This window comes from Nannobrachium achirus (genome assembly GCF_963921795.1).
Source record: "Nannobrachium achirus genome assembly, chromosome: 23".
NCBI classification, from domain to species: domain Eukaryota; kingdom Metazoa; phylum Chordata; class Actinopteri; order Myctophiformes; family Myctophidae; genus Nannobrachium; species Nannobrachium achirus.
In genome coordinates this window covers 35,318,414-35,338,694 of record NC_137830.1, presented here as the reverse complement: position 1 = coordinate 35,338,694, position 20,281 = coordinate 35,318,414, and the positions used below count along the sequence as shown (strand labels likewise).

The 20,281-nt window shown below is 41.6% G+C and overlaps 1 protein-coding gene across 2 annotated transcripts in view; it reads left to right on the top strand.

Annotated features, from left to right (window-relative positions):
* mpped1 (metallophosphoesterase domain containing 1) overlaps window positions 1-20,281 on the top strand; it is a gene marked incomplete at both ends in the record, with an annotated part of 149,285 nt that overhangs the window by 24,637 nt on the left and 104,367 nt on the right. Inside the window, one exon of one of the 2 annotated variants that reach the window (XM_080754596.1) lies at window positions 17,579-17,762. In XM_080754596.1, the coding sequence (XP_080610722.1) occupies window positions 17,581-17,762 (182 nt within the window). Of the gene's footprint in view, window positions 1-17,578; window positions 17,763-20,281 lie in introns of those variants that run through there. The other variant, XM_080754595.1, reaches the window with a different exon arrangement.

Genomic DNA, 20,281 nt, shown 5'->3' with positions numbered 1-20,281 from the left:
GAGTGTCAGGTATGTACGCCACGTGCCATGTATGTGATGTTCTGAAAATGTATCCATCCACACGTACATGGACATATCTCTGTTTTTCAATCCTTTAACCCATTTAGGCCTAAAATTAGTGGATGCTTTAACTATTGAAAAATAGCAGATATTGACCCGATTCTATAAGTGTCTTTTGAATCCTTCTAAGGTTTTTTGAAAAACCTATGTTTCTATGTCAGCAATCTGGCTATAGCCATCGTCAAAGAAAAGGTCATTTTCACTTAACTGGAGCTCAGTTAGTCTGTTCTTGAGAGACTACTATGTCAGTGGTTCTCAAACCTTTTCATGTGAAGGACCCCCAAAATTATATGTATTTGGCCACGGACCCCCATCTTAAAATATTTAGTTCCAGGGACCACCCAGAAGCACAATCTGAGTTACAAACGTTCGCTTTAAAAATACATACAGTATATTCAAAGATTTGCACACATTTTTACGACTTTAAAAAAAATAGCAGATCTACAAGCTCGCAGCTTGTAGATCCTGTGAGCTTGTATATCTGCTATTTTTCACTGGTTAAAGCATTCAATAATTCTAGGCCTAAATGGGTAATGCCCCCTCCTCCCCCTTCCCTGGTGTGCACGAGATGGGATTGAAAAGAGAAAAAAAAAAAAACAACTGGTGCACTTAAAACACAATTGGGAACATGGAAAACCATTTCTAAAGCAACACCTTAGGTGTTGCTTTAGAAACCCCAGTCCATTCCTTCCACCTCCATGGATACTTTTATCCTATAGGAGCACAGGGAACCATTTACGTCAGACGAATCAAACAGTCTATATTGTAGATTTTAAAAACAACAGGAAAATAAAACGATTAAGATGTATAACAAGCCGTGATAAAAAAAGAAAACTACCTGCAAGTAACAGATTGTTACTATAGAGAGAAATGTATGTGATGTAACTAATATTTGGAACTTTAATTGCACTTGAATTTTTTATTTTAAACTGTAGAGGGAAAAAAAGATCTAAGTTACTTTTTGTTTTTGTTTTTGTGTCCTTTTGTTTTTGTGTCCTTTTGTTTTGTGTTCTTTAGAAATGTATTGTGTAGGGAAGAGCAGGAGAAACACTGCGGTCGTCTCATTCCCACTCCTGAGGCTTTCAGTTGTTCCACATCTCCTTAATCTTAGCTCTGACCCGTCCTCATACACACACACACACCCACTGGCCTCAGATACGCCTGATTTATAGCCAAAAACAACTGATCTACAAGCTCACAGCGTGTCTCGACGTGACGTGCTCTGTGCTTCTAGGTCGTCTACTTCCGACGCGGTCGATTTATAAATCAAGCGTTACGCCATCATCAGCATCCATAGAGCTGGAGTTGTGTGAAATTTCACATGTTTGTATGACTCCACGCCCCACTAAAAACAAATGCGCACAGAGAGCGGGGAATCACAAGCGATACATACACGCAAACTCGTGCGATCGTTCAAACTCACCACCACTACCACACTGCAAAGTGACAAACGTACGTACTGCCCGCCGTTTTGCTCTTCTTCTTCTTCTTCATACTCGGGGAGTGGGAAACCGTGAATGTGGTCGTTAGCTGAGACGAAAAACAGTCAAAGTCCATATTTTAAAATGTTGAATATATTTTTTGGATTTACCAGACTGTAAACCACAAACTAGAAGTTTTTAATCTGTTAAAGTCTTAATGCACTCCCCCCTCATTTTTGGAGCTGTGTGCAGCTCCCTATACGTGGCTGTGTGGGTCTGTCTGTGTGTGTGTGTGTGTGTATGTAGCCTGACTTCGGCGCGTAACTAGTGCCGCACCATTTACGCCACTCGCGCAATATATACATCAAAATGTGCGGCTCGGCCGGGAATGGTGTTCTATTACCTTTCGTTACGATCCGCCTTACCATGCCGACGTAATCGGCAAAAAACGACGCTTAATTGTCCCCATTGACTTATAATGGGACAATGCAAGAAATCACTTTCAAGTATTTTTCTCTCGTAAACCATAGGAGCTACAGTTTCAAACCTCGGAGAGGAGATTCATAATGATTTTAAGAATTAATCGAAAAATAATTACATCACTCGGCCTCATGGTGGCGCTATAACGGCCCACTTTACGTTTTGCCCCGTAACTCTTGAACCGTAGATCGGAAAATTAAAATTCTTTTTTCCCTGGATTCCTTGGGTCAAGACGCATCTCCCCATATGCGCCAGGATAGATTTTCCGCCATCTTGAATTTTCTCCAAAACACACTTTTTGCTCCTTTTCCTACATATTTTCTTCAAATGTCACAAAAATCGGTACACATGATCTACACACACACACACACACACACACACACACACACACACACACACACACACACACACACAGCTCCACTTCACACGGGTGTGATTTTTTGAATTAGATTCTTTTTACTTAACTCATATATATTATATAATACTTATGGAAAGTGGAAAAAACTCCAACAGTTTGTGGAACAACAGTATTAGTCCGTACAAGCAATATTCAGCAGACAATGTGAGCAGATAACATTAAAACAGACAATTGAACAAAGTGAGGGGGGAATGCGTTAACAATTTAACAGTTTAAAAATGACTAGTTTGTGGTTTACAGTCTGGTAAATAAAGAAATACAGGTATATATATTTAAAAAAATAAAATATGGACTGTTATTCGTCTCAGGTACTTGTTTGTCCAACCCCACACCTCAACATCTCAACATTCTGTAGCTGCCAGATAGAAGAGACATCTCCATTAAAGGACAACTGCTATGAGAGCTGCTGGGTTCTGCTGGGGAAACTGGACAACAGGGGCATTTCTGCCTAATAGACCCCATGGACAGTCTTTTGGGATCAATATAAGTAGGAAAATGAGCCTAGAAGTGATTTATGGCGGAGTAGTCCTTTAACACTTCTTGTATGATGGCACTAGGTGCGTTCTCCCAACAACAGTCCATAAACAGCATAACAACAACTAATAAGTCTGCATCCACCTAGACCCAAACTCTGGCCATTGAATTTGAAAGCATGGCGTGTGTGCGTGTGCGTATTGTTGTATGTACAGTACACACACACACACACACACTCACACACACACACACACTATGCTTTCCTGTGATAACTCGACTAAATATTTCTCTATATCATTCACATTGATAACTAATAAATGTCTGCGATATCCTAATAGGCCGCGTATTGAAGACAGGCGCTTTATCTGCACAATGCGACTGTAGTTAAAGATGTATAGTATGATGGGAGTGTTGTGGCGTGGAGGTGAATGTAGTGGCAGGGACACGCGGGAGATAAGAGGGGCTTCTGTGCGCGAAGGTTGACTTATATCCCCGTGTCAATATTATGTACATAGCACTTGCAGCTTCAACTGTAAGCCAGTAAACTTTATCTGTGTTTTTGTGTCGTTGGAAAAAGAAAGCGGACATCCCTCAACAAATTGCTATCAAAGAAAGAAATATATATATTGAATTGCGTTATTTCTGAACCCCCCCCCCCAATCACCCATTCAGTGTTCAAGATTTGAAACGAATTTGACCCTCACCCTCATTATAAGCTAAATTCACCCCTACAGTATAAGAGCATTCAAGGGGGGGGGGGGGGGGGGGGGGGGAATCCATTCTTTGTGCTGGGCACAAGGACGATGAGTGTCTCGTTGTCACTTCTATTCTGAAGGGTATCAAAGCCTACAGATCTTTTTTGAGTGACACACAGAATCCGGGACCCCATTGGTCCAACTCAAGTCCTCAGTGTCAATGAGGCCACTGCTGTGTTATCAGAGTAAGATCCCCAGAGTTCATCTAACTCTTTAAGAGTATACAAGCATAAACAGATTGACCCCATAAGGATCCGTTTTGCTTACAATCTGTATACTCTCAGAGTTACAAATGGACAAATGAACACTGAGGAATTTACTGTGTAGTAGACCCTTGGCCCATGTAAAGTGTCCTAGGCCAGTGGTTCTCAACCTTTTCTGGCCGTGACCCCCCAAATAATCATATTTGAACTGGGGACCCCCCACCATGACGAGCACTTGGAATTGTAGGAGTTTGCATTACATTTAGTTTGACCCCATCTATTCCATCTACATGCTCACAACGCCTCGCAATTTCTGCCTCTAATATTTGACAATTTGACCATGTTTGACCAGAGGTACTAAAAAGGTCTTTAAAGTCCTTAAATTGTCACTTTAGAAATGTGCAGATACCCTGTATACACTTATACTGTATGTTGGTCTGTTTAACTTTTGAGTGACAAAACAATGTTAACATTTAGCTAAACTTCTGGGGAACCCCCAAAATAATTTGGGGACCCCTCTGGGGGTCCTGACCCACAGGTTGAGAACCACTGTCGTAGGCCACTCCTAGTGGCTGTCACACAGATAGAGGTGTTGGTAAGGTACGGCCTGCTTCCTGTTTGAGGTAGGATGTGTTAATGATGAGAAAAAGAAATCGATATGAAACGCTCTAAAATGTATAATTGACTTTTTTTTTTTCTCCTGAGAATGTATTCTATTGTGAATGGGTGTGTGGTGTATATTGTGAGTGTATGTGATTGATAGTCTGAGGGTGAATGCGTGTGTGCTTTAACTTTCTTGTGTGCGTGCATGTGTAAGTGTGCGTGTGTGTGTGTGTGTGTGTGTGTGTGTGTGTGTGTGTGTGTGTGTGTGTGTGTGTGTGTGTGTGTGTGTGTGTGTGTGTGTGTGTGTGTTAAGGTGTGAGAGTGTGTGTGCGTGCAGGTGTGTGGTATAGTGCTGGGTGCCTGTCATAGAGAAAGACTGTATGTACTTTTAGTCCATTTTATAGAGGAATAATTTTAACGTTTGTTGTTTAGTCGGTTGTACCCCAAAGAGAGAATCTGTAACACAGTGTTGTTCCATTATTTGGTCCATGAAACTCCAGTACTGAACAAATTCAAATAAAACAGTAGCAGGAAAAACGGATTTAGTGTCATCTTTTTTTGTGTCCGCATCGATTCTTCTTGTCCTCGTGCACAGTATAACGCGACAACCGCAAAGACGACAAACTCACAAAGGACCACGGGAGGAAGACGTGTACCGTATATCTCCCTATTATATCTTTTATCTTTGCTGAGATGTGTCCGAACGGCTCGCTCGCTGCGACGCGCACACAGCCGCGTTGAAATATGCTTCCGGAAAATTTTAGCTGACACGGCTAATATTGCTTTTATCTCGGAGGAACGCAATCTGCACAGTAGATCTGGACGCCACATCAGAAATACTTATCATCATCCACGCTACGCACATTTTTTTCTTCTTCAAATTTCCTTTCTTTTGCCATATTTGGGGAGGAGAACCACCCAGCTTCTTGGATTATCCTTAGATATACAGGCCTTAAAAAAATAAAGCTCATGGTGAAATCCTTTTTTTCCCGGCACAATATCACGAAGGAGCAGTAATATGAGGCAGGGCGATAATATGTGCCATGATGTGAAGGCAGTCTGCGAAAAACTGGCAACAAATGGGGATGACAAAAAGGATTCTATGGCCCTGAGCTGAACACCATGTTCAGCTCAGGGGCCATAGAATCCCTCAAACGCAGTAGTGGAGTAATGCTGTATATAGTTATATATCGTCACTGTCGGGCAGAAACCTCATATCTCCAAGTAAAGCCCTGCTTCACCATACAAGGCTTTTGCACAAAAGTAGTGAAAACAGCAGATCTACAAGCACACAACGCCTCGCACCTTCACTAGTTTAAATCATTTTTAAAATGATAAATACAAAACAAGCAGTTTTGGACATGAAGGTTTCCCCCGACAATGACGATATATTTGTTATATTGAGATAAATTGTGATACGTTTTAGACGGCCAGGCCTCTCCCTTTGCACATAAAAACACCAGTGATAGGATTGACAGACTGTTAACTGCAGCTTCTCAACTTGTTTACCGTTGCTTTTTGACAGACGGATCTGATATTTCCTGTGTGAACTTAACAGGATCCCCAATCAACGCGCAGCATCTGCTGGCAAATAGGACTGTGGCAGACGCTTTAGGTCACTCTGCTCCTCCTTATCTTGTTGCCTTTCCTTTGGGGGTGTAACGATATAGTAACTGAATCGAAAAATCGTTTTTAATTTGCAATGATCTACATTGTTGGCAAAAGCTAAATATCGTACCGTTTTGGCTTTGTATCGTATCGCATCGTTTTAAAATGCAGATAATTGGTATCGATTCGTTTTGCAATGCAAATAATCGATTGCATGGAAACTGATTATGTTTGCTTTGTAGGCCTATTTAGCAATTTTAAGAAGGAAAATGAAAAAGAGGAGTCTAATTACCTTTCCATTCCATATAACTACTCTCGGTCTATCGATAAATGTGTGTAATCTCTGTGTTCATGTAAAAGTGCGGGTTTGTCCATATGTGTTGAAATATAATGTGCATTTGCTAGAGAATCACAGTGTTTACTTATTTATATCCATAATAATAGATTTTTCCCTTAAAAACATGCACTGTTGACACGTTTCACACAGATTTCATTTCTTTGGTAAATAGTTACTATATCGATTTTAAATCATTGAATCGAATCGTATCATATAGCCATGAATGAATCAATATTGTCCAGGTATCGTATCGTCAACCATGTATCGTGATGCGTATCGTATCGTGGTTAAAATGTATCGTTACACCCCTACTTTCCTTCTTTCACCCTCGTCCTCGCTGAATTCATGCGTGCTGTTGAAAGTTCAACCGGTTATGACGTGATAAGACCAGGGTTTGGGCTGATCATGTTCTGTTTGGCAATGCACTGAACCAGTGTTCATTTACGTTGACAAGACGAAAACTAATTAAAAGCTAAATAAAAACTAAGCTGTGATGACTAAAACTAAATAAAATCTAGACTAAAATGTTACAGGGAGGTAGGCCTACTAGTGGAGAAGTGATCCAGTAGAACTAAAAGACAAGTCATTTTATGTTTGGTTGCTCTCGGGTGTCTGAAAATAGCAGATCTACAAGCTCATGGCGCGTGTCGCTGCGACGTGTTGTGAGCTTGTAGGCGGGGTATTTTCAGCGTGCAACCAAGTGTAAAATCAGGCCTTACGACGCCATCAAGGCCCACCAAAAAACTGTAGATTTTAATCGACTAAAATCTTAGGATAGTAGACTAAAAGTTGGCTGCAACTAAAACATTTTAGATTGATTGATTGATTGAAGACTTTATTAGAAGTTTGCATAGGAAAAGGTACAGTTTCATGACGGTACAGTTCACTGGTACAAGGTCTACTAAAAGGAGATCCATGAAAAGACTAAGCTTATTTCCACTGGAAACCATTGAAGTATCTCATATAACATTGAATGACAGACTAATAGAACACAGTACTATGCAGTAGATATGTAAAGAAAAACAAAAAAGAAAACAGTAAGTCTAAACAAACAGTATACAAAGAAGGGGCAGGGGAGGGTAGGGTTGGGCTAGGTTCATTTTTTTACCAGTTGCGAACGGCTGCTGCCTGTAAGTGGTTTTTCAGGGCAATTTTAAAGGATGCTAGTGATCCACACTCCTTTATGGCCTTCGGTAAGGCTTTCCACATTTTGGTGGTATAGCAGAAAAACGAGTTTGACCCTTTGTTGGTTTTGACTCTGGGTTGGAAGTGATCTGTGGCGCTGCCTCTGGTGTTGTAATTATGGACATCCTTAATGTTTATAAAGTATTTTGACAGGTAGGTACTTGGGTATCATAGTGGTGTAGTGTATCTTGTACACCAGGCCCATTGCAAGTTGCTGTACTCTGTCATCTACTCTGAGCCACCCCACTCTTAACTGGTGAGTAGTGGTGAGGTGAGTCTGATAGGGAAGGTTAAGCAGGACCCTAAAATATGACTAAAACTAAATGGAAATGTAATCAAAAGACTATGACTAAAACTAAATGAACTAATTAACACTTTAGTGAACCGGTACAGAGGTCACCGCCGGTACAGAGGTCACCGGTACAGATGTCAGTGCAAGTGCAGCCAGTGTAGCTCATAGCCAGCTGCAGACTGAATATATATTTGGCCAGGAGGTGGCGTGCTCTCACAAAACTGCAGGAAGAGAAATGTGCCAACTCTGGAACCGTCCTCTGTCCAAGTTTGAACAGTATCATTTGTAGAGCCATATAAATAGGCTGCACTGTAGAATATGGCCTATTTGTTTATCTTGTTATTATTCAAAGCACAGCTCTTGTTGCTCTAAAATAGTAACAAGTAAACAGGAAATATAACATGCAGGGTGACTAATTGTTCTTCACCTGGGCAATATATTATAGAAATTGATTCAAATTGATCTCAATTGCAAGATTTACTGCGGGTCTTTAGCCTACTTCTCTTCTCGGCATGTTGTATGTTTTGCACTGACAGCGTGGTGTTTAGAATGCACAATAAACGGTTTGATTTGAATAACACATATTTGTTTACATAAGGGGGCAACAATACTCTGAATTAATTGATTCTATGGCGACCTAATAAGATGATGGAATAGATGAAGCCTGCTTTTCAATGTCCCTGGGGATGAATAAAGACTTATCTTACACTGTCCAGTGTCCACACTACTGAAACCTGGGTGCATTGGGGAATAAGGATCTCTAGTCTCTGGTATAAAGTCCCCATCAGACCCCACCTCCCCCAATCTGTTCCTTATTCCCCCTCATTTGTGACTGAGAGAGAGAGAGAGAGAGAGAGAGAGAGAGAGAGAGAGAGAGAGAGAGAGAGAGAGAGAGAGAGAGAGAGAGAGGCAGAAGAGGGGAGAGGGAGAGATAGAGAGAGAGAGGCAGAAGAGCCTGAGGGGAGAGGGAGAGAGAGGCAGTAGAAGAGAGAGAGAGAGAGAGAGAGAGAGAGAGAGAGAGAGAGAGAGAGAGAGAGAGAGAGAGGCAGCAGTAGAAGAGGCAGAGACTGAGAGCTCTATTACTCCACCTGTGCACCACGAGGTGCGCTGTTCAAACTGACCAGCGCGACAATAAGCTGCCGAAACTGAACACTGCTTATCTGAGCTCCGTCCAGCGTGCATCAGTCACACTGACCACGGACCACCACGGACCACCACCAGACCCCCTGCTGCTGCTGCTGCTGCTGCTGCTGCTGACCACCGGGGAACAAGGTAGGGTTTTCCCCCCTTTTTCTGGGGTGCAGAGAAAATAATGATTGCATGGTTGCATTGCATGCGTGGATATTGGATATTGTAGTGCAGCGCAGCGCAGCGCAGGGTTTCTATTCGCCATCGTGAACACGTAGTCCTACCAGTAGGCGATCTGTCGTTCTTCCCCTATGTGGACGTCGGGGATGATGTGGGATATTATTATTATGCAGTGTGTTTTGTGGGTTTAAAGAAAGACATCATCACGCATTCGTATATTCGTCAACAAGCAACCCTTTCGCATAACGGGGTTCAGCGGAACGCTTTTATGACTGATCATGTTTCAGTGCTACCAGATCCAAAGGGCAAAGTCTCAGACTGCTTTAGGGTCTGAACTGACTCTTTAAAGTGCGCTGAGTAGCCTCTTAAAACTCACCATGTCTATTGATACATTCTGATAGTGTAACATAAGTTATGTTACATAACTGATAATATTAATAATAACAACAACAACAATAAGGGTAATAATATTAATAAGTGTAATAATAATAATACAAGTTTTACAATAGTTTAAACTTGAAGGTCTAAGTCGAGAAGAGAAAAAAAGAAAAGGAAAAAAAAAAGAAAATAGGATAAAAATATATGGCAACTTTACAAATGAATGAACGGACAAAAAAATGTATTCACAACAAGCTGGTTAATTCATCAAATGAATGAATTAAAACAATAATTGAGTTAATTCATTATGTGACATGAATGATAATACAAATTGAAATGGACCTTGAATAAAATGGCCTCCATCTAAAGACAAAGAGTGATCTCCACATGCATAATGATTATTTGTTTACTAATTGAGCTTTTGTTTCCTTTAGATTTAGCCTTTAGATCTTTCCCTTCTCATGTCAAAAATGTTCATGGTCTGGGTCATGGATGTGATAGCAGTGACAAGAACACTGTGTATTGTACCACCCCCCCCCCCCCCCCCCATTTGTGAGAGCCAAAAAGAATTACCCATATGGTTTATGGGTCCATTTCGGTTGAATTTTACACTCTCTTTCTCTCTGGATCAAATTAATGCAGAGGATTTAGCTATTTGCATGAATCCAAAATGCATTCAAAACTGCAGCCATGCACACACACACACACACACACACACACACACACACACACACACACACACACACACACACACACACACACAAAAACAAAATGCATTCAAAACTGCAGGCATGCACGCATGCATGCACGCACGTGTGTGCACACACACACGCACACACACACACACACACACACGCGCGCGCACACACACACACACACACACACACACACACACACACACACACACACACACACACACACACACACACACACACACACACACACACACACACACATTAAATGATTCCTGCTATACCTGCTGTACAATGCAGTAATGCCATGCCATGACACACTCAGATGCACTTTAATTTCCTCTGTAGCAGAAAATGAGGGAATGTGTGAAGACTGGTGCACATGCAGCGTGTAATGTGATGGCCGCTTGTTATGAGAGTATCATCATGTGGCATGAGAAGAAGAGAGTATCTATCACAGTTGTTCTCAACCTTTTCAGGCCGCGACCCCCAAAAGAATCATATTTTAACTGGGGACCCCCCATCCTACGACGAGCACTAAGAGTTACATTTTGTATAACACGGTTCTATTGTGAAAATAGCAGATCGTTGCGAGGCGTTGTGAGCATGTAGATCGGCTATTTTCACAATTTCTGCCTCTAATATTTGACAAATTGGACAATGTTCAATTTGTCATTTTAGAGGTATTAAAAGGTCTTTCAACTGTCACTTTAGAAATGTGCAGATACCCTCTATACACTTAAACTTTATGTTGGTTTGTTCACTGTTGAGTGAGAAAACATCATCTGGGGAGTAAATAATTTGGAGACCCCCCTGGGGGTCCCGACCCACAGGTTGAGGACCACTGATCTATCACACTGGTTCCCAAACATTGGGTCGGGACCCATTTGTGGGTCACGACTCACGGGCAAATATCCCTTTATTTTTTGTTTCCTAAATCTTTGTTGTTGGAAAAAAAAAATCGAAGAAATTCCATAAATTGGAAAACAATATCCGAATAGCCGAACTATGAGCTCACAACGCATCGCATCTGTGAGCTTATAGATCTGCAATTGTCACTAGCTCGTAGATCTGCTATTTTCACAAGGGAAAAAAAGAACCTGTGTTCTAATGGATACAATGTAATTATTATTTAGTCACAAGCTTTTGTTAATGCATTTTATGAACCAGATTCACTTTTACTTTCAAAATATTTCCAAAAAAGCTCTCAACGCGTCATGATGCCATGCTTTGTGAGCTATTTTTGCTACTATGATAAAGTAGGACATTAATCCCCCCCCCCCCCCCCCCCCCCAAAAAAATACCATGACAAGTTGAAACATTCAAGGTTTCTTCTCTTCTCTTCTCTTCTCTTCTCTTCTCTTCTCTTCTCTTCTCTTCTCTTCTCTTCTCTTCTCTTCTCTTCATAAACTAACTAACTAGCATCTTCTAATGCAATGATTCTCAACCGGCCACTGGTGTCCCGGGATGACATTCCAAGTGGGCCTCCAAATAATTGACAAAACAACGTGGGTCGTGGGTCCATTTGCTTACATTTGTACACTCTCAGAGTTACTGGTGGATAAAAATAAATCATGCATTTAAGTATGGATGAACACAACATCATGTACACACATTAACGTACACACATTAAACTGCATGAACTTAAGTTGTCAGTACAAAAATGTAAGACACACTGCATGCCTATGAGAAACGTGAAGGTTTTTGGTCGAGTTTTGTGTGTGTATGGTACTGTATGTGGACTCGTATTTAGGTGCCTTCGGTCTGTATGTGGCAGAGGCGCCTTCAGAAAAGGCTAGGGGCTTTTAAAAAAAAATGTTAGCCTGATAACACTCTAAGCTAACGCGGACCAGTTTGTATAGGCAGATGGGCGGGCGCGGCGAATCTCTCCGCAAGTCTCTGGCCAATAGCACGTGTTCTCCTCCCCCCACCCCCCTCTGCTCCTCTGCTCAGCGCAGAGAATGCTGCTGCGTCATGACGTCAACACATTCGGTGCGACGCTCTCTACACTCTGATTGGTTAGGGAAATTCTACACTTCCTCCAACAGTGATCATAACGCGATCGCCCAGGCTTCTTTTTCTTCCTATCGCCAAAAGAAGCCTGGGTTTCCGAGGCTAGCCTGATAATGACATGCCCAAAAGTTGGGATGGCAGGGTGAAAGTGGTTAATGGATGTATGGTTGCTGACAAGAAGATAACAGGTGTCTATAGAGGTGAAATGCGAACGCTATGGGGGTGGCAATTCCACCTCCCGGTGGAGCACCTGGATGCGCCGCTTTGTGGGTTGCATTCCGTGTGTATGTAGAATGTCGGGGGGCATGCACAAGGGGTACTTTAACTATTGAAAAATAGCAGATATACAAGCTCACACTCGGTGCCGCGCTGCGAGCTTGTAGATCTGCTATTTTTGAAAAATCGTGAAAATGTTTCAAATCCTTCTAAGGTTTTTTGAAAACCTATGTTTCCATGTTAGTGGTGCTCAAACCTTTTCATGTGAAGGACCCCCAAAATTATATGTATTTGGCCACAGACCCCAATCTCAAAATACTTAGTTCCAGGGACCACCCAGAAGCAAAATTTTAGTTACAAATGTTTGCTCAAAAAATACATAATATTCAAAGATTTTCACACATTTTCACAACTTTAAAAAAATAGCAGATCTACAAGCTCAGTGATGTTACTAGGTTTTCAATGTAATGGGTCCCGGGACCCACAGGTGGTCATTCAAATGGGTCCCAGAAAAGTTTTATGAGTCCTCAATACAATGTTTTCGAGCGCTGTGAGCTTGTAGATCGGCTATTTTCAAAATGTTTGCCTATTTCTTATATTTATTTTACAATTTGGCTAATGTTTGAACTTAGAACTAGGATTTCTAAATACACTAGGCTACAGACACCCATTTAATTATATTTATATCACTGGGACCCCAATTTATATTAAATGTTAAAATACTAGAGTACAAATGGAACAGGTCCATTTGGTTCCATTAGTTCACCGAGTTACAGACCCATAAAGTTCTATTTGGTTCCTAACTATCATTTATCTGGGGACCCCCTGGAACTCCCTCAAGGACCCAGGACCCCACTTTGAGAACCACTAGTGAAAATAGTATTTAGCTGTTCCAGGTTTAACTGATAATAAATCTTTACAGTGCTTATCTTACACAATACATTAAAAAACGAATTAAACTATCTAAACTAATATAGCAACTTAAGTCAGGCTTGTCAACTCTCCTGGATTTCCCAGGAGTCTCCTGGATTTTAAGTAGAAGAAGTAAATTATTTTAACATGGACTCCAATGGAGGCGCATCCCCGGGACCCCAGGACCATGACATGAATGAGTCCCTGGGCGACTTGAATGAGTTTTTGATGCGGGATGCGCACGTAATGACATCACTGAAGCTTGCATCGCGGCACTCGGTGCCGCGCTGTGAGCTTGTATATCTGCTATTTTTCAATAGCTAAAGTATACAATAATTCCAGGCCCCTCCACCTTGGGCCCTAGTAACTCAGTCCCACTCCACACTGAGTTACTAGGGCACAAGGTGGAGGGGGCCGGCCTTGTCAACTTTTCTCTTCTCTTCAACTTTTCAAGATTGAAAAATAGCAGATCTACAAGCTTTGAATCTTTGAATATATATCTTTTTTTAAGCGAACATTTGTAACTCGAATTTTGCTTCTGGGGGTCCCTCTAACTAATTATTTTTTTAGATGGGGTTCCTTGGCCAAATACATATCATTTTGGGGATCCTTCGCATGAAAACGTTTGAGCACCACTGACATAGAAACATATTAGGTTTTCCTAAAAAACCTTCAAAGACTTGCACACATTTTCACAATAAAAATAAATAAATAGCAGATCTACAAGCTCGCAGCGCGCTGTGAGCTTGTATATCTGCTATTTTTCAATAGTTAAAGCACAAAATAACGCAGTGAATCATTGTACACAGGGCCCAGAATTTGGTGCGACACCCCTGCTCTCTCTACCTCTCTCTCTACCCTTCTCTCTCTCTCTGTCTCTCTCTCCCTGTGTGCCTCTCATCATCTTATCTATCAGTATCTCATATCATCTCTCCACCACAATAGTTCCAATAGTTCCTCCTGTAGCTACCAAAAAAAAAAAAAAGAATCGTCCGAATCTACGCAGTAAAACCCTCAGTATTCATTTAACTCTACAAGTCTGTTTTGGATCCATTTAATAGACTTTCAGAGTTAAATGCACACCGTGGATAAGGCTGTCACAATTATTACATAATCGTCTAATCGCAATTATTTGACATCATCTCAATTATTTTGAGATAATCGTCATAATCGTTTACATGTTGAAAAATGTTCAAACATTTAAAAAATAGTGGACATAACAGATCTACAAGCTCACAACTTGAGCTTGTAGATCGTCTATTTCCACTATCAATGTTCTTTTTAAAGTGTAAAGTTGTCAAATATGTCCTTCATTTCTTTGTATATTTAGGTTATGTGTCATTATCTGCCATGTGCAACTTCAACGCCTAAAGCCGAACAGAAATGTAATTATCAACGACAAAAACACAATTAAATCGTTAATCGCAATTATTTGAGTGACAATTAATCATCATGTAAAATGTCATAATCGTGACAGCCCTAACCGTGGATTGTTCTGTACTTGCACACACTCACACATACACACAGTCACACACACACACACACACACACACACACACACACACACACACACACACACACACACACACACACACACACCCAGCATGATCTCGTTCTGATCTGTTCTATTCAGGTAGACCGGAGTTGCTGTTTGGACCTGAAAAGGAAGGGAGGTGATGTTTTCTCATCACCAGCCCAGCGTTGCAACGTTGACCCAGGCCTCCGAGGACCTCTTTTTTTCCCCGTCGTCTCAGGGAGGAACCAGCAGCACCCGCAGCCTCTCTGCCGGCCTGAGCCTGTCAGTCTAACCCAGTCACAACCAGAGCCTGGACCTCGCTTCTAGTCCAGTCCAGTCACAATCACAACCAAACCCCTCATCATCTGGACCTCGCTCCTAGTCCAGTCCAGTCCAGCCCAGTCACAACCTGAACCCGGTCCCCTTGTTGGTATTCAAGTCTGGTCCAGATCTTCGCACCGCACACCCAACTGCGACTCGGCATCACAGCAGCAGCACAGGCAGGCCCGCCACCATCATCACGGTACATGTTCCATCTACCTTTTTTAAACAGCAACACTTAAAGCGATATTTCATTTAAAAAAAAAGAAGAACTTTTGCTCATTTTATCGTCTAATCAGTAAACATCTGTAAATGTTGACGAAGTTCCAGGCCTGCTATAATAGGGGGATCCTTACAGGACCCCACTTAAGTGTCCATTTGGTTCCATTTGCACACGTTTTAGAACCACTATAGTATTGTAATTGTATAGCAGAGTCCACACATACCAGCTCTGACAGTGTGATAAAACCAGTTCCAGAAACGGTTCCAAATGTGATGGAACCGATTCTGGTTCCTCAATGTTGGATCTGGTTCCGGATCCCAACCATACTGCCAGCTCACCTCCCGTCTTCTCCCAGGCTTAATCCATCTTGCACAGTACAATTGTGTTAATACAGATGTGCCATTCCAAAACTTCACTCGTTCTGCCATTGGCAAGTCAGTCGATTTTCAGGGGATTTGCTGAAAATTTAGATGGTAGATCAGCTATTTTTGCTAGTTTCTGCAAAAATAGGCTCCATTCATCATACAAATTAGAAAAGCAAAACAGGGAAAGAAACCGGTGGAATCTATATCTATTTGTAACGAAAAGAGTTACACACACCCTTTTTTTGTTGTTTTGTTTTGTTTTCCTTTACAGCGGTAAAACATGACGGGCTAACAGGCAGCTAATAAAATTGATAATGGGTGTGTTTGGTTTAGGTGTGGAGAGCCATGGCTTGCCAATGTGCAAGCAAGCACACACAGTCAACAGTATCAACATTTCAATTGCTTGGATTAAAGCTCTCAGTCACCATGTCAGTATGTCAGTCAGTCATTTGTTTGTCTTTCTCTGGTTTTGTAACTTTAACACTGCTGCTTTGCACCATGTGCCATTATTATTATTTTGCCACTATTCATACATTTTATATTAAGAAGAAAGAGTATTTGGATTGGGCAATAGAATACATGCTTCCCCTTTGGTCTCAGATATTTCATAAAAGCAAAGGTTAAAGCCCCAATCTATGATTTCTTCAGGAACATATAATGATAAGACAAAAACATAATAATTGTATTGTATTGTATTAATTGTTTAGGAAACAGAGCACTAGTGTAGTGTGTAGGCTCTTTTCATGCTGTTTCACAAATCACAGTTTGGGAATAACAAAATGGTTTAGTTGTGAGTTTATTCGTTGTTGCTTTTTCTTCAATCCCTGACGTTTGCACATTGGCACAGCTAAATCCCACACACCCATACATTTTATTACCTGCAGCTGCATTGCTTACATCACGGTCATAAGGTCAGCCTTATGCAGCGTGCCGTGTTCTTAGCCTGCTGTAGGTTTTAACGTGAACGGGGAAAACAAATGACAAACTCAGCTGAAGGCTTTCACGTTACACTGACAGTGTATTGCAGTGATTCTCAAAGTGGGGTCCAGCTTGGAGGTGTTCCAGGGGGTCTAAAGCAAAAGTAGTTAATATACTGTACCATCACAATGATTTTAACCACTTCAAATGTTATACTTTGGCTATTAAAAAATAGCAGATATACAAGGTCATAGTGCGTCACTTCGTGCTGTGCCTTGAGCTTGTAGATCTGCGATTTTTGAAAAAGTAAAATAAAATGGTGCAAATCTTTCAATATTTATACAAAATTTGGGGGGAGCTTTTCTACCTTTTAATTGATAGTGTGCGGCGGAGATGGACAGAAAACAGGGAGAGAGAGATGGGGAGAGACATGCTGTAAAGATCTCAAACCCACAATGCACTGTCAGGCTACATCAGAGCCTGAGTGCCCGGACCGCTAGGCTATGCAGCGGTCCTCGTTGAAGATATATCGTCGTTGTCCTGTGGAAACCTTGTATGTCCAAAACAGTTTGTTTTGTATTTATCATCAACGAGGCGTTGTGTGCTTGTAGATCGGCTGTTTTCACTACTTTTGTGCGATGGCCATAATATGATGAAGCAGGGCTTTACTTTGCGAAAAGAATTACAAATTTGAAACTTGGAGATACAAGGTTTCTTTCCGACAGTGACGATATATTCTTTTTAACTAAAATATTTGCTTCTGGAGGTCCATGGCACAAAACATTTTCAGATGGGGGTCCGGACAAATATATATATATATCAATTTGGGGGTCCTAAAAGCACTATACTGGTGTATTGTACCCACTTCCAGTCCCTGCAGACATGGCATTCACCCTGTCTGAGATCATGGCAGCGCGGAGGCAGCAGTCTCAGGCCCAGTCGCAGCAGGCCCAGAGGACCGGCAGGGCCCCGGTGGAGGTGGATGAATACAGCACCAACCCCACCCAGGCCTTCACCTTCTACAACATCAACCAGGGCCGCTTCCAGCCCCCGCACGTACACATGTAAGTACTCACACACTGCCAAAAATAATGTCCACTACAAGCCAACATGGCGATGACCCCTGGTTATGAATTAATGTCTATCATCCTGCTGAAAGACTAATAGGACTATTTATGGATAAAGTCACTCATGAGCAGTAGAGCTGCCAATATTCCTCAGAATTAGAATTTTGGTCTTAGAAATTGGCTCGAATATCGAATATATATATATTATTACATCTAAGCAGAATGCATTGTGTACTCGTTGAGCAGTAGAAGATGCATGTCAACTGTGTCACGCAGAATTGTGACCATGTGTAGGCGACAGCTCCTCCTGGGGTAACGTTATTCCATAGGTCACCTTCTTCAATGTAACGCTACATTCGCTAAAGTCAGCATGTTTACTTTCCCTGAGATGGATTAACATTTTCTTAGCCTGGAAATGCCGTGGAGACAACGATATGATGGTGAGTTCCTTCCTTCATTGCAAGGGAAAGATGGCATATTATCAGAAAGATATCTTTTCTGCAACTGTTTGTTTGTTACTCACAGACTCAGAGGGTGAAGCTCTCATGCTAACAGTGTCACAGTGTGTGTGATGAGAGAGCAGGGTGAGAGAGAGTTATATAATTCTTGTACAAGGGTACAACTTTTTTTAAATATATATATATATATATATTTTTATAATTCGAATATTCATCTTTTACATTCGAATGTAAATTTTTGTACAATATTCGAGGAATATTCGAAATTCGAATATTAATTTGGCTGAGCAGGCTATACCTGATAATGACAGCATAACACTTCTGATAACTTCATCACTCAAAGGTGATGGAGGCCTGGTGCTAACCGGAACAGTGGGGCTCTTGAAAACACTAGCTTTCTTTAAATCCATTTTTACAGGATATTTTTTTTATATAATATCTACTGTACAGGGGGCTTTCATGTAGGAAGGAGCCAAACTCCTGAAGGGGGCTTTTTTTCTTGTTGTTTTAAGCTCTAATGCAGCCTGACAGCGAGTCACAGGTTCGATTCCCGAACCCGATGGCCTTTGCTGTGTGTCCCTCTCCATCTCTCCCTGTTTCCTGACATTCTAAACCTGTACTATCCAATAAAGGCAGAAAAGCCTCAAACATATCTTGAAAAAAAGAAAATTGCCGATCTACAAGCTCACACATTACATCACGTTGTGAGCTTATAGACTTATAGACGCATTACTACTTTTGTGCACTAAAAGAAAACAAAGAAAAAACATAGTTTAAATACTGCATGGAAATACAAGATTTCTAACGGACAGCAACAATACAGATTATCACATATTATGGATGTACAGTAGGATATCACAACTTATCGACTGTCCTACTGTACATACAGGGTACATATACACAGCATACTACAGTATATCACATGTTCGACTCCTAGGCTACTGTATATACAGTATATCACATCCTCTCAACTCTCCAACGGTAGTGCAGTATATATGCGGTACACATCTCCTGTTGGTCTGTCTCTCTCTTTGTGTCTCTGTGCTGGTGCTGGTGGTGCTGGTGGTGGTGGTGTGCCAGGGGAGAGGCAGGCCTGGGTGTTATTGTACCTGGAGGAGAGCGCGCTAAAGTGGGCCACTGTTATTCACCAGCTCCCCTCTCCCCCCTGGAGACCCTGTGGAGCTAAAGCATGCACGCACGCACGCACGCACGCACGCACGCACGCACGCACACACACACACACTCACAGAGTGTCCCACAGGACTTTACACTTTTCTACTATCACTGTGCTTTCTCTCTCTCTCTCTCTCTCTCTCTCTCTCTCTCTCTCTCTCTCTCTCTCTCTCTCTCTCTCTCTCTCTCTCTGTGTCTCTCTGCTGAGCTTTTGTTGTGGCCCCTCACGCTCTCCAATCCTTCCTATATTTCCATCTCTGCATTGTACGGTAAAAATCTGGAGTTTTCGTTTAACTCTTGGAGGGTGTAAAAATGGGACCCCTCGCACGGTTCCATTGTTAAATGAATGCTTCGGATTTCACTGCGTGTGCTTTACTCCGTGGGGACAATTAAATGCTGGATATTAATCCATCCAAACTACTGTACACTTTTCCTCATTGGTCTTTTTGGGATTGTTGAGATGCAGTGCTACTGTATCTGTTTGTTTTTTGCCTTTTTGCCAGGAAGAAAAGTAGTATCATCCACAAAACGTATGACCTTTTCTACACTCAGGAGAGGAGTACAAATTGCTGTCAGGCAGAAACCTTGTATCTCCATATTTAAACTTTGTATATTTTTCTTTTTTGTAAATGAAATGCCCTACTTCGTCATGCTACAGTATCACTCAAAAATTGCAACACTAGCAGATCTAGAAGATCAGAGTATATGAGTACAGCAACTTGCAATGGGCCTGGTGTACAAGATACACTACACCACTAAGATACCCATGTACCTGTCAAAATACTTTAAAAACGTTAAGGATGTCCACAATTACAACACCAGAGGCAGCGCCACAGATCACGTTCAACCCAGAGTCAGCTCAAACAAAGGGTCAAACTTGTTCTC